The sequence below is a fragment of the Pipra filicauda genome, unplaced genomic scaffold (assembly GCF_003945595.2).
Source record: "Pipra filicauda isolate LSUMZ 115617 unplaced genomic scaffold, ASM394559v2 scaffold367_size712859_pilon, whole genome shotgun sequence".
Taxonomy (NCBI): domain Eukaryota; kingdom Metazoa; phylum Chordata; class Aves; order Passeriformes; family Pipridae; genus Pipra; species Pipra filicauda.
In genome coordinates, this window is record NW_024104495.1 from 169,677 (window position 1) to 185,649 (window position 15,973).

Consider the following 15,973-nt stretch of genomic DNA (forward strand, 5'->3'; position numbering starts at 1 on the left):
TTTGTCTTTCCAAGAGTTATTAAACATTCTAACCAGTAAAAGAACATATCTGGTACCTATTTTTTGTGAATGAACACAAGAATCCATTTAGTACTTTCTAGGGGAGAAATTACACTCGTGTGAAATCAAATCAAATGGCTTTCTTCTTTTCTTTGACAAAAGGAAAAAAGTCCCACTGTGTAGTTAGTTGCTCATTGTTAACTGCACAACACCAGTAAGAGTTGAGGGCATGGTAATTTGCATTCAGATTTTAAATCCTTCAGCTGTATTATGTATTTTGAGCTACAAGGCAAATGAGCACTGTAAAGGAAATATATATATATTAAAAAAACCCCATCTGCTTTACAAAAGGAAAACAATTGTAAAACATAAGCACTCTGTCTTGTCAATTCTCTCTTGCTGTGTATTAATAAAATCCAGTTTGATTTGCTGTCAGTTGGACATCAATATCCAAATACTAATTTAAGCAAAACCAGTAAACAGAAGTGGTCCTCTTAAAAGATTATATGTATAAAATAGAACTATTATTCATCATTACAAAATTATGAAGTAGCAGAGACAGTAAAATCTTTTTAAAGAGCTGACTGAAAGTTATATTATCAAAGCTACTGTGATACTTCCTATTAAAGTCTGAGCACATCCACTCTGTCTAAAAAGAAGCTGAATTACACTTCTATTGTTATTGAGATTTTTGTTTTGGTTTGTTGGTTTTTTTTAACTTTTGACCATATGTACTATTATCTTACCACAAAAGTTATTTACATCAGATAGGAAAAAAATTAAACAAATTAGTTTGAGATCACACAAAAGATATGCCTTCTTGCAGCAACATTTCAGTTTTGTTTCAAAAGGAGTTTCAGTATGCAATGATATTACCAGCAGATTTTTTTTTTTTTACTTTCAATATTGACATCGCAACACCATCATAACCAGAATAGAATATTCTTTGGCTCATTTAACAGGAGACTCTAATTTCACAATTAGCTATGCAACTGTTTCCAAAGATGACATTCGCTTAAGTGCAGTTAAGGATTCACTGGGGGACAGAAGGTGAAGTAAGTTCATACTGAGGGAACATCCAATGAGAACACCGTTATCCCTCCATACCTTTCTTTATTAATTAAATCACATAAGAAATGTGCTGTGCACTGATCCTAAGTAACAGCTCAGAGACATCTGATTCTTTTTCTTACCTATTTTAATAATGCTGCTCAGTTCATACAGAAGCAGTTGGTTATCTCCTCCTGTATCCAGGCGCTGTTCTATATAGCTGTTCAATTCATACACTACACCTTGCATATTCGTATCCTGGTACTATGGAAACAAAGATGAGAACATTTTAGAATAACTCAGATGTAATTTGCAGGTTTTAAACATACAAAATCATTAAAAATAATATGTTAAGATTTCAATACTGAGTCAATCAGAACTGTCCTAATCCAGCTGGCTGAAGAACAAGGTCACTGCTAAGCAAGAGACACAGCACTCCACACTGTGCTCCATTAGACATTTGTACATTTGTTTAAAGAGTATTGAGAACACCACTGAGCAATTATGAATTGCCTAAACTGGGCCAGGGTCATGTACAGTGTCTCCAGAAGAAACTAAGAGATATGAAAATTATAAGGTAAGTAGACTTCAACTTCTTCCTTTTAAGCTCCCAGTTCACCATGAAAGGAAACAAGCAGCTGCCCTTAGCTAGCATCTTCCACCTCAAATTCATGAGCCAAAAGACAGAACTGTGCCAAGTGCCAGAGCTTTCAGGTGGTAGCTCAGGGAGCTCAGTGTTTCAAATACAGCAATCATTAACACCAACAAAGTGAAGGACAAAAATCACAGGAGCTGAAATCATGCTAGCTACTGTGGCTCCATAGGCATTTGTTTCAACTCACAATGGCAGACACAAACCAAATCTGTTGGCAGATTACAAATCAGTTAGGATGCTTAGATAGGAGCCATGGGGTTCTGTTTGCTGGAACGATGGAACAGCATGACATGGTTAAAATCTCAGGAAAGGAGATGCAGCTTCCCTTCAGGGGCCCAGCTGCATTTGTTTATCCATTTCCCGAGTTCCGAAACCAAGTCCTGAAGGGCTGATAAAACTGGCAGTAAATGTGTATGTGTAGCATGACAGCATCACGAGCAATAGTTTCACAGAAAGCAATCCTTGGCACCGAATAAAGATTCATGACACATTAAAGTGTCATGTACACGTACAGGTTTACCCAAATTTATAGACAGAGAAGATCTACAGAGATATTGAGCAGAGTTACATATATACACATAAACATGGCAATGGTGGGTAGATTGTGGCACTCTGAACATTCATGGCATTTTCCATTAGTAGTTTATATTAGTCTAGTCTATATTAAATTTGGCTCCGAAGTATGAAGGAGCAGAAGAATAAGTCTTAGTCTTTCAATCAACCTTAATTTGTTTAAGCATCACCAGTTTAATTTTTAGTTTAAGCAATTTACTGCATCACTGAGTTCAATAAGTAGTTGACCATATTACTTTCTTCAGTTACCACATTACCAGTTTTGGGCAGGATAATAAATCTTTACTCAGTGCCAAGGATTGCTTTCTGTGGAACTATTGCTCGTGATGCTCTCATGCTACACATACACACTTATTGCCAGTTTTATCAGCCCTTCAGGACTTGGATTAAGCACATAACTTACACAATATATTCCATGCTATAACTTTTATTCCCTCTATTATTTTCATGCATTTCTACATACAACACATTATGTCATGAATACAGAGGATATAGCCATATATATATTTAGGATACATTTTTCTACTTCATCTCAGAAAATCCAAAAAAACTCCACAAACAAAAAAACCAAGTGCTTGCTGGATAATATGAATTCCCAATTTCTTTAAATTAAGTAGATCTCAATCTTGACTTCAAAATGGCTCCCAAGAATATACAGTCTTTGCCAAGACCCCTTCTTAATCTATTGCTCCACATGGATGTATTAGAAAATTTGAGACCTAGGGTGTCCAAAATATTTTCAATGTATAACAAACGTGACACTTAATAATTCTTTCTATAAAATGATGTGATGATTATGAATTTTGACAGTAATGTAAGGTCACACTGCATAAATGCATAAACTGCTGCAAGCCTTGAGTTTACGATACAGCATGCCATCACCAATATTAGCACCATATGGCAGCTGGCAAGCTTCCATTGACTGCCCTCTGTTGTGTCCCACATTTACTACTGTTGGATTATTCAAAGGGAGAAAACAATAGCATAGTTTCATGAAAGTGTAGCTTTTATACTTATGATATAGCCATAAGTAGCCATATAACAGGAAAATGGTGAACAAGACTCTATACTATTCATACATGTTAACCCACATCTGCAAAAGTATGTGTAGCCACATACCCTAATGCAACAATAGGTAATCATGCACACATGCACAAAGCCTTTATCATGTGGAATAACGCCTTCTCAGAACTTGGAAATGACTACATATCTCCTCACTTGTGATGAACAGTCAGGATTTAAATCAAATCTTCAAAGATTAAAGCTAATACATTATGAGAACACATCATCAAAACGAGCGCATTGGCACAACGGCCGCGGCAGAATCACCGCTTTCCCTGTAATCAAGCAGTAGTTTTGCGTGCATGGTAATTACATAACAACCTATGTGCCCTTGATGCTCACCTCTGCAACATATGCTTGCAAATGTTTTGTAAGCAGGGCAAACCATTGCATGCATCCACATTACTAAAACGATGGTAGCTGCGTAATACATGTAGTTGTTACAATGGTATATTTCTGCTGCTGACAATATGTGGATCCATAATTGGCCAGATGAATACAATTTGTCCAGATTCACAGTTAAGTACTTCTATCACTTAGATCAATCATCAACAAAGAATTACTTCATCATGCTATGAAATGGTTTTCTTTTTATTACAGTAGAATGAAAGAGATTTTTTATTTGGTTCTAGGCATTTTAGATTGGATAACCAATGTGGTTGAAAAGCCACAATAGTCTTTATGAAATCATGTATTTAAACACTGAATAAGTCCTCAGCAAACCTTGGTACAAGCACTATTCATTGTGGCTGCTAACACAGACTTGTGCATATGTGGTGTAAAACTTATTTCAGGAAAGTAACTCCTCAAAAAAAATTAAACACACTTGATGGAAAAGGAGTATTTATATATATATATATAAACTATTGTATGGAGTAAGTACTGTTTCTTAATTTGCTATGGTAGTTCAGTTTGCAATTTATACTGTTCAAACTCATCAACTTTTCCTTAATTCATTCTTCCCATTGCTAATTTCCTTCTATTTGTGTGGCTACAAGTATTTTTGCGTATTTATTGTAAAATTCGGAATTTCAGTGACATTATGTAAAATAATTCAAGTGGATTAAAAACTAGTTTAGCACTATCATACTAGCATCATATTTCTAGTAGCTATATATATTTTAAAGCTATAAAAATGAGCTAACAATTAAGAAGGGAAATCCTGTTATAAATATTCATGTTAAAATTTATAAATATGAAAGATGGATGTTTTACGGGATTTATATAAAAATATTTCTATGGTTCTTTGTCTTTAGAATATTGTGGTCTTTGAATATTGTCTTCTGTGCAACAGAAAACAACAACCCATGACAGGTGATACAAGAATAATGTTGTCACTTAGGACTATACAAGGACTCTTAGAACATAAACATGAAAGAAGATAATGAAATATCTTCTTTCATGTTTATGAAATATAGAGTGAGTTGAATTTTAAGCATTCATTCTAAACAAGTAAGCCACATGGAAAAACTAATATTCAAGGACACAATTTAATACCTAAAGCAAACTTTATATACGACAAACAGAAACAAACTTTAATTTCCATGCTTTGATGCTTGTAAGGTAGCTGTGCCAGGGGCATTTTATGCTTCTCTAGAAAAAAAGCCCTTCTGCTGCAACAAAAAGCACAAGGTCAATAAGTGCCAACATAATCCAGAAGTTGATCTGTTTCCTCTGTATCTTCTTAAAATGTCTCCTGAATAGCAATGAGAAGAGTAAGTTTCTATTTAATACTTACTTCCTACTACAGAGCTCTTTCTCCAGATCAACAATAGCTTGGTTCTGCAACACAGTCTAGTCCTTTTACAGACCTCATAGCATATGACCTTATTGCAGACTAGAGTTAGAATAAACAAGGAGCACAAATTCCACTTAATGTGGAGAGGGCTGGCCAGACGTATTTTTGGGGATGCAGAATTTCAATGGATGAGGAGAAGAAAAAAAACCTCAGAACTGTGAGAGTCACAGGAAGATCCATATGAAGTATGGATCTTCATAACCAGTGCTATCCCAGGTTTCCCCTAGGCTATGCCAGAGGAGCCGGGAGGTGGGGAGGTGAGGGGCACTGCCTGGCTCTCACCATCGTGCAGGCTGCCTGGCAGGAGTGTGCAGTAAGAACACTAGCAGTGCTGAGTGAGCCAATGTTATACGTGTTGTATTCAGTGCTACCCTATCCAATTGCAACATACTCTATAGATGTCAGAGGGGCCACACCATGAATAGACGTAGGGACACTTGAAACTGAGGTCATAAATTTAATCTGAGACATGTAAGCAAACAAGCAAGCGAGCAAGCAAGAAAGAACAATAACAAAAAAATAAAGGATCTGTTGGGGCAAATAGAGGCTCTTGTAGAGAGCCTCAATTGTTGAAGGGTGGTAAATCACTAAGAATAAAGGATGTACGTAGGCCAAGGACATTGTATATAGACACAGGAGCTTAAAACACCTATTCTCTCTGGCTACATCACTTAGTATTTCAGACAACCAGCTTCTTCAAACCACCTAAATTCATCTGTCAATGGCAGCATCAGGACCTGCCGATAATGAATTCAAGGATTCTGCACAACATTTTACATAAAACAATGTCCTTAGGCAGGGACTGGATTTTACCACAAATATGAGAGTCATAGGATTCAAAATGTGACAACAACCTGTACCCAAGCTTCTTTGGTCAACTCTTTAAAACTGACAGCTTCTCTCTTCTCTATGAAGCACACTACAGAACACAGACAACTGTTGAACTAAAAACAACCAAAATCTCCTGATAAACTTACAGCCAACACAAGTTTTCTTTCCTATAAACTATAGTCCTGGCAACAAGAGTCATAAGGCCAATGCATTCAAAGATGAACTAAAAAAACCCTTCAAATAAAAAAAGAGGAGCATTTGTTTGCAGTCTTAATGGTCTGAATATTTACTTAACATTTGATTTGAGATGTCAGTCTGAACTATTTCATATCAGGTATTCTCAAACTTGAGTAGAAGTATAGAAAGACTGATGTTACATACTTAAGTTCTCAATGCCATTGATATTTACATTATATAAAAAGAATTCCCAAGAGCAATTTTTCTGTACATCTTAAAAATAAGCATTGTGGTCACGAAAATAAATAAACAAACTAAAATGTTTGATGCCTTTTGTTGAAATAGATCAGCTTTCTCTTCCCTCATGTAGCGCTATGAAAAATCCCAGATTCACACTTACCACCTGATTCAAGAGACTTGCTCTATATAATTTTCCAGGTGCCTCCTTGACTTATTTGGCACTATTTTGCACTATTACTTTATTTGCCCACATAATAAGCAGGTTTATTTAAACTGAAAAATATTCTTAAATTTTTCTTCTCTTTTTTTTCTTCCCCACAAAGGAATGCATAACTAGAGAGGAACATATTGGTGACTAAATCCAGTCCCTTGCAGGCAAAGGCAGGCTTGTAAGAGACATTTAGTTTAAAACTACCTAAAATATTCATTCCGTCGGTCATCGCACTTTACTGCAATGAGTATTCAGACATCTAGTGTAGCAACAAAGAAGGTCAGACCTAGAAGCATCACAATAGTCACTTACTTTAAATGCAAGAAATTATTGTATTTTAGCTATAGTGATGTTATTTCTGAAGACCAGTCAGTATAAAGAAAGGAATGGTTGCAGAAAAAAAAAAAAGCCAATCTATTTAATTAAACCAAAAATATAATTTATTCAGGTCATTTTTATGTGTGGTAAGTTAGGTTGTCTAAATATTTGCTATTTATGTTTACATGTACTGCTACCTTTTGCACTCCTACCATTTGTAGGCCTGGTACTTTCACACTAGCTGCAATATTTTGCATTGTTTATCTGCAGTGATAGCTAGTTCACATCTTGCACCGCAACTGGTGTTTGTTATTTTTGGGCACGGATAACTAAGAGACAACTACATCCTATGAAAAGTGAAAACCCATCTATACTGCACATTTGAATAACTAAAAATAGGGACATTTACTTCATTAAAAAAAAAATAAATTAAAAAATACAAGAAAAAACAACCCTAGAAAAGGCTAATAAAACTGCTTGCTTCCTTTAAGGTGAAAATGCTGAGCCAAAAGATGCCAAATCCTCTGATTGAAAAATAAAAGTAGATAGAGTGTGGTAAGCAAGCTCACAGTGCAGAGCTGGCTTTCAGAGGAGCAACGAGCGTGAAGAGGAAACTCAGAAAAATCTCTTTGCTCCAAAAAATCAAAAGAGGTAACTGGGATTGGCTGCAGTAACCAGTTTTCTTTAAACTTGGATACTGGAAAGCAAGAAACTATAAAGAGCAGACTTAGCTGAGGTGATTAATTTTAATGCTTGTACATAGCCTCAGAGAAAACTGCTTCTACGTGCATTTGTCTGACGTCTATTCTTCTTGTTTTGACTGGAGAGGACATGGGTTAGGACTTGTACGGTAAATAAAGTTTAGCACTGCCACACCATACAGAGGTATTTATGAATTGTTTGTTTGCTCATCAAACACCTTCACGACAAAAGCAAAGGGAAAATATGACATGACATTTGGTAGGACAGACCCTATTAAGACAAAAGATGTAAACCAGCTCTCTCATTCTGAACAGAAAGAACTGAATAATTCTGAAAGCACACATCTGCCAGCCTTTTTATGCAGTTGATTTTCAAGCCTCAGAGAGACAATGAATATCTTTCCTAGAAGAAGCTTCTTGCCACATAACCCCCATTTACTGGCATCCAATTCTAATCTTTCCATCAGATCCTTGCCTGTTACCAAATAGTAACACTGAAATAAATTGCTTCACTAGTAATAGGAAAAATACATAATAAAAAACAAAAGCTTCACTTGTGAGACAAGAACCTTATGATTATATAAAAGTAACCATATAATCTGTTATTAACTGTAGGGCTCATAAAACATTAATATCTCAATTATATCATCTCTCCAGATTATATAACAAAACAGCATAATGAGTTTCATTTTAACTTGACAAGGCTGAATATTGTTCCTGTTTTTAAAAAGCTTTTTATAAAACTACATTCCCTCCTAATACTTGACTTGCAAGCACTCTAAAGACACCATGTACAAAATTAAAAATAAACTTCCTCATTTTCCTACCACTGTTGCTTATCACTACCACAGTATACACAAGATTTTCTTTTTAAAGAAATCTGCTTATACAAGCATCTTCTTCTCGTGACAATGCCATTTGCAACACTTCTAAAGACTAAATATACATATACTTCTATATATTTTTTCTAGTTCCCCTAACTTTTTGATTAATTTGTCACAGTCCTCAGTTCTGATACTGTGCGACGACATTTAAATCCAATCTTGAATAAGAAAATACTACAAGGAATGAGTTTGCTTTGCCAACGTGTCATAAAGAACCCAAACTTTTATCAGCAGTTTCACAGTGAAGATACATGCAATTACTGCAACTATTTACTGAAAACACACTTGCTAATTCTGTAACTATCAGTGACATACTGTGTTGGGTGCTGGCTGGTGCCAAGGCAGCTGCCAAAAGCTTCAAGTCCAAAAAGAGGAAAGGAGAGGATTAAAGTATCATTCCTATTTCCAAGAATAAAGTACTGTAAGTGAGCTAGTCACTTCCTGGGTAACAATTTTTTGGTGTTTATATGGTAAACTTCTGCAAAGTGAATTGTTGTTGGCATCACCGGAGTTTTCAAAGCAAAGGTACTTGCCAAAACGCAGCTTCACTGGAAGTATCGTTCACATAAACATGGAATGGAAAGTCATTAAGCAAAATGAACAGCTAATTTTGCTGTGATCATATCAGGAACACTGAGTATTTTCATTTAAACTTCAGAATCTGAGGTACAAAAGAGTACACAGTGATCACGGGAAACTTAGCAGCACGTAGAACAAAATCCTGGCTATAGTTCATGAAGGAATGGGGTTATTTTTGCCAACTGAAAAGAATAACATGTCTCCAATGCACACTGTTTTCACTAGTGCTGTCAAAGAACTACATCTTTAGTTTGGATGTACACGGATAAATATGCACTTAGTGTTCAAACTCAAACTCCTCTTTTTTCATTTCTTTTGCAGACAAAACAGCAAAAAAACACAGTATAAAATTTAGCTTAAATTTTCTTCATCAAAATAGTTCAATAGTTGGTTTTGTTTCTGAAATCCCTCTGCCCAGAAAACCACTTATGTAGCTAGGATGGATAGGATCAGCCAACACACATCTGCACAATAAGTAAGCAAAAGAAACTCAGCATTTCCAAGGATGTTCCCAATACTACATCATGTGAAAAGGAGATTCTGTCCCCAGTTACATATATTTCATAAACACTGTAATTTAGTATGCAGAAAAAAGTTCACAGGTTCACTGTTTGGTCACAGATGCTCATGAGGTATTTTGTAACCAGAGCTGTTCTTATGCCAAAAGCAGTTTACAGGCATCAGGAAATTTCCCCCCACCACCAATCATCAGATGCAATGTCAAGTCAAACTATGAAAGCTTTACATGTAACTTCTGAACACAGAAATATCGAGGAAATTGCCATTAGTAGACCAGAATCAAAAACAATAAATTTTGAGAAGCTTCTTTTCTACTCTAAAAAACTCAAGGTTTAAAATATGTGGACATTTTCTCCTGTTTTCTTCTATTTTCTCCTCTCTCCCTGTTTTGAAAACTTGCAGTGTAGTGCTGATAGTCAAGATTGTTGCTTTATGTTAATTTTTCTACTAAGATGTTAAAAATGACAATATATTAAAAATGTAGTTCCTAAACAATGAGATTTCAAAACTTCTATTTCAAAACTTCTTAAATTTTCAGAGTAAAACTGCAACATAAACCCCTTGAAAATACTGAAATTTCCTTCCAGTAATTAAAGATTTTTCTCAGTATATTTCTACCTTGTTTTCTAGCTAACATAATATTCTGAATCAATAGTGATTTCATTCTGCACCAAATTCCCTTTCACTAACCTTAATTTTTTCTTCCCTATGATACAAGCTACTTCTTGCAGACTTTTTCAGGAATTAAAAATGTAACACTTAATGACTTTAAAACTCATAATTCTTCAGTCAGCATGAACATGTCTTTTTGTCTGAAAAACATTACTCATGTACAGAACCTTTCCTAATTTAAATTCCAACTTATGTTTATATTTTAATTAAACTGGTATCTGTTTAAGCTGCTGCTGAAGGAAGAGGATGTAATACAATGGTCTACATTATTATATATGGCATTATTAAAAAATACTACAAATTAACAAAACTGTTAATTTGTAGCATGGTACATTACTGAGTGCCTTCAAGTACTTTAAAAGAAAAAAAAACAAATAGTAGCGCAAGGGAGTATACACACCAAGTGCACAACGATTGATGGCTAAAAAAAACAAGGGAGAAAATGTTTACTTCAGAACATCTAAAGTATCATCTGCACACCACTGATTCCATGGCTTCAAGCAACAGCCCATCTATCTTTTGGAAAACTCAGAGCCACTATACATGACTTTGAGGGGCTGAGATTGCTGCCAGCAGATGGTCCAAAAGACAGAAGGGGTGACTGGCAGTGCAGACCTGGGGGGGTTCAGGGTTCCAGAACTTGCTTTCTTTGCCTTAAATCGCTCAAATGTGGTAACCAAGATATGTTTCATAATTATTTTACAGTTTTAGGTAAATGATAATCTATTTACCAAATTAATGACAATGAAAAAGAACTTTCTTCCACGTACATAACTAGAGCTTCTGAGATTTTTAGGCAGATCTTTCATTATTTTGAAATCAAAATATTATGTATAGATATACTAATAACAATAATCCTATCTTACACTGGTAGGTATTCACTTAACTGTCATAGCAGTTGCATACTAAGGGGCAAAAATCATGTTACAAGTTAATGAATTACTAAAACATATTAATTTTCACCTACATGCCCAACACCCTTATAAATCCATGGCATATCATGTATATGGAGTACTTCTGCATGAATAAACCCAATTTAGATAACATTTAATATCTTTTCATAGTCACATATGAGGTGAACTTCAGCTTCCCCTTATGCCAGCCCTCTGCTTACAGGGTTACCAAACTGAGTTTCCACTACCGGCCTGAGTTCTCCACTCCTTCCATACTCTAATTTTCTTCAAAGGACTTCTATTGAGTGCAAGACCACTCAGCCAGCTTTTGCAGTCTTTCAATCAGCCTTATTTTTAATATGTGTCTGACACTACCGTGTTTCTCCTGGGAACATGAAATAATTTATGTAACTCATTCAAGAAGTGGAAAAAAGCAGGACTACGATTCCACTTTAGAAAGTTGTAAGTGGCTCCCCCACCTCATGGGGTGCTTCAGGGTGGCTGGACCCATCTGAGGGCAACAGGTTGTCCTGCACTGACCTTTTCTCATTCCCAACAAAGACACTTGTTTCTAACAGATCCCTGCAATTAGTCATCAGTCATGGACAGATATTCTGAAGGACACAGTGTCAATCAGATATAAGGCTAGGGTAGGGAACTTATTACTGAATATATTTTTTTAGGATTTTACACTACATTTCATACAGAACACTGCAAAATATTTCAAATTAGAGAATTTAGCTCATTTCTACCACACCACATCTCAAAAGGGGAGATAGGGCATATTCCTTCCCTTGTTTCCTCTTATGCTTGATCAGAGACTACGTAAAAATCATCTCAAGTGAACTGAGGGCCTCAGAGACTACACTACTTTTTAGAGGGGATAGAGAGTAGCACTTACCCTGCTGACTTCTTTAGGAGTTGATTCATCTAAAAGGAAACAAACCAAACAATTAGACACTCTGGGAAGTTTTTAGACTGAATGAAGAACAAGATAACAAATTTCAAATAATTTTTGCATCTTTTTACAAAACTTTTCTAACATGGTTCAATAAAGTGACTGAAATATCCTGAGACTGGCTTGCATTTACAGTCTTTTAAAACATTCTTGAGTTAAAAATTCATTAAAATTAGGATAAAGTATTTATGAATTCTATCTTGACCTAGTAAAAATAAAAAATGTCATACATTTCAGAAGTCAGAGGCAAATTGGCACAGGCCAGCTAAATCCTACATTTATATTCCAATTCATTAAAGCAACTGTTAATACTGCATAGTCTGAGAAGTAAAAGCCTTTGCTACCAAATATATGCCAGCAACATCCTAGGTATACAAAGAAGCTAGTGAGCAGACTTAGACCTTCTGCTCTGAAGATCAAAGATGCTATTCCTGCTGATTTTTTGGATGTGGAAAAAAAGTCTTGTAGCCATAAGAACAGAAGAACTGCACTGATGTGATCTGGCATAAAACATTAAAAGAAAAGAGATTTCAAGATTTTATATTTATATATATATCTACACTATAATGTTTTATTCTTCAAATGCAAGCAGACTCTTGTGCATTTTCATAAGTTAAATAAACACAGATACAATAGCAGAGCACTAGTTCAAACATTGAGTAGTATTTCCAAAAATAAAGAGAAAGCAGCAATACAGCAAGAACACATCTGCCACAGGAGGAGTTTCCAACTTTCAGTTTAACCACACCAAAAGTAGCTTAAACACACCTTTACAAACCTCCAGTTGGTTAGTTGTTCCTGAAAACACGAAGAGAACTATTTGTAACCTTTTATTTGATCCTAGGAATCAAATTACAAAGCTTCGGAATCAAAATTAAGTCAGCAAATAGATTTAATCTCACAGAGAAATGTCTATATTTGCCAAAGGCTCTTCATATCTTGCCATTTAAGATGAAGTTTTAAACAATAAAAGTAGAAAATAACATTTTCTAGAAAACACATTTAGTATATAATTTCTGATGAAAGAACTCTCTATAGTAATACAGATTTCTCCTCAAAATTGAGTGATGCCAAGAAAAACAATGTATTTCAAACCCATGAGGAAAAATTAATCTCCTCTTAACACCAGTCAAATGATCTACCAGTAATTTACACACACAGAACAGAAATGTAAACTTAATTGAGCTATTTAAGATAGTTCTGTTGCTTGCAGTGCAAGGTGCAGCACATACTCTGTCACATTCAGTGATGTTATCTTCCTGAAAGAACCAAATCTACATATCAATTACAAGAACAGCCAAAGCTAGACTCAAAATCCATCTCCCCGCTACCTGATTGCTGACACTGAGGGACAGAAAATGTGAACGATAGAAAATAGATAGTGTCATGATGACATGACACTTTCCCTGGAGTATACTCTCAGTTTTCAGTAACCAATGCATCAAACATCTCTTGAATCAGTGGTGATACTTTTCTGTTTAAAGGATGGGGTTTTGTTCCTCACATTTTTCCAGGGTAAGAGGGGTATTAGATTATGTTTGGTTTGTTATTAAACCTGAGTCACCAGCATTTCTAGTAATCTCCCTCTACTGGAACAAAATCAATTTATTGTAATATATCTAATATAAATGATACCATCACAATTCTATGGCTGTCACACCATTGCAAGACACAACTGCCACTACAATTTCCAACAATAGACAGAGGACAGATTCAATGCACTAAATCTAAGACTTACTACACAGTATAAAAGTCTACATAACCTCTATTTGAGCTACCATAAAAAAAATTTCAGTGCTGTTTTTTCAGAAGAAAGATAAACACAGTGTTTATGAAGTTTGATATTAGAACTCCACAGATGAGATTTGCAATTCAGAGAAAATGAACTGGTGGGAAAAATGGAAGATTTTTTTAGGGGAAGAAGGAAAGCAAAAGTTGAGGCGGAGAAGGGGGAAAAAAGGTATCACATATTGTGTTAATCCATCTAGATACAAGTTATATTACTACACAATGATCTAGAAAGTAATTTTCCATATTAGAAGAAACCAAAGGCCTAAACAGCATACCTTTTTTTTTTCCCCAAGAGCAAAGGAAGAAACATGATCCCATGAACCTGGAGTGAACCAAATTGCCTTCCTGGAGGTTCAGTCTTTAAGGCCAAGGTACACACCGAGTGATTGGATGCATGCACACCTCAGTGCTAGCACCCATGGCACAGAGTATGATACTTCCCTTACAACTTACTTTCTGTGTGCTAAATAGAGGGAAAATCATTGGAATAGCAGTTTTTCCCACAAATTATAGCCAAGGTATAGGATTAGTTAATACATGAAAGCAGCGGGGGATTTATGACAAATACCCTCAATTTGCATACTCCTGTTTATTTAAAAGTCATGAAGAAACAGATTAGCCATTAAAATAAATTCATAGATATTAAGTACATTGATAAATAGCAGCTTACTATATAACCAAATCTCACAGAAAAATTATGTGCTTGAATATAAAGGTCCCCATTTATGATGGCATGTTGCATGGGAAAACAGTCAGATAAGAGAAAGTGTCATATTAGTGTCTACAGGGATGGAACTAAACACCTGGGAGAAAGCGTTTGTGAATGAAACCATAAAAATGCTCCAGCCACTAGAAATTTTCAGCTGGAGTTCACTTTTTCTTTAGACATCAAATACAATCAACCATGATACATGATTAAGTGTCACCCTCTCGATCCTGTTTGTTGATAGTATATTGCCATTAACACGCTAATTTTTGGGGATACCTAATATCATTACTAACACAGACTAGTAGAAGAAACATATATTATTTAGTTCTGGCCCTCTAAATATACTGACATTGTTCTTAATAGTTTCAAAAATAAAGCGATGAATTCTTGGAAAGAAATCACTATACACACATACATTAACTTGGCTATATGGCTCAGTCAAGGCTGTTGCAAGCTGTATTTTTAACACAATGATTCTCAGTGTGGCTTGCTGCACACAGAGGTAGGTAGCCAACAGCAGAGTGATGGTGGTAACTCAAGGGAGCACATAACTTGAGCAAGAGGTGTCTTCCAGAAGCACTAGGCATGCATCACTAATCTAGCAGAACATCCTGCTATAAACCCCATTGTGTTAATGTCCTGGTAATTTGAGCATAAACACACACTGATACCACAACTGGAAAAATGGGAAACTGCAGGGAACAGGACTACATTTCAAAGGCTTCCCCCCTTCCAACTTGGCATGTTCTATGATCTCCATACACTAAGTTTGCATATCAAAACTACTGCACCAGCAATGATGTTATTCCATTCCACAGTGAGCTGGTTCAATCCACTAAATGTGCAAGAAATGGTTCACTTTCTAAACTTTAAAACCAGGTAACTATCTCAGACCACAAGAACAAAGTTACACCTGTATCTTGACATTGCAAACATTACTATTTAAAAGCTCTCTTCAGAGATCAAAGCATCAGGAAGAGGCAATGAAGAATGAGGGGAGTTCCATGATAAGAGTTGTGGTTTAAGAACAAAATTACAATTTAACATACTTTAATACCTCAGCTTTACTATCTATACAATTCTACTTTGCTACTTACACAATTCTAATTAACAACTGCATAGTACACTACAGATATTCATAATAATCAGTATGGTAATTAAAGACAGTATCCATCTGGGAAAGCTTCCATACTAAACCAAGTCAAGATAGGAAGAAGTGGAAAAGAAGAAATGGAACAGACAGAAAAAAAATTCATAGAAGTTTGTCATTTGGTAAAGTATAAATGGGGCCAGGTTTAGTTTGGTTTGAGGTTCTTTCTGTTGAGGTGTGTGTGAAGGGGTGTTAAATTGCA

At 35.5% G+C, this 15,973-nt stretch overlaps 1 protein-coding gene across 4 annotated transcripts in view; it reads right to left on the bottom strand.

Moving 5' to 3' along the window:
* The window catches only part of PDE10A (phosphodiesterase 10A), a 346,650-nt gene that overhangs the window by 53,459 nt on the left and 277,218 nt on the right, over nt 1-15,973 (bottom strand). For all 4 annotated transcript variants that reach the window (XM_027729500.2, XM_027729501.2, XM_039384645.1 and 1 more), the window contains exons 3-4: nt 12,065-12,093; nt 1,194-1,314 (exon numbers count right to left, since the gene is read on the bottom strand). In XM_027729500.2, coding sequence (XP_027585301.1) covers nt 1,194-1,314; nt 12,065-12,093 — 150 coding nt within the window. The remainder of the gene's footprint in view (nt 1-1,193; nt 1,315-12,064; nt 12,094-15,973) is intronic.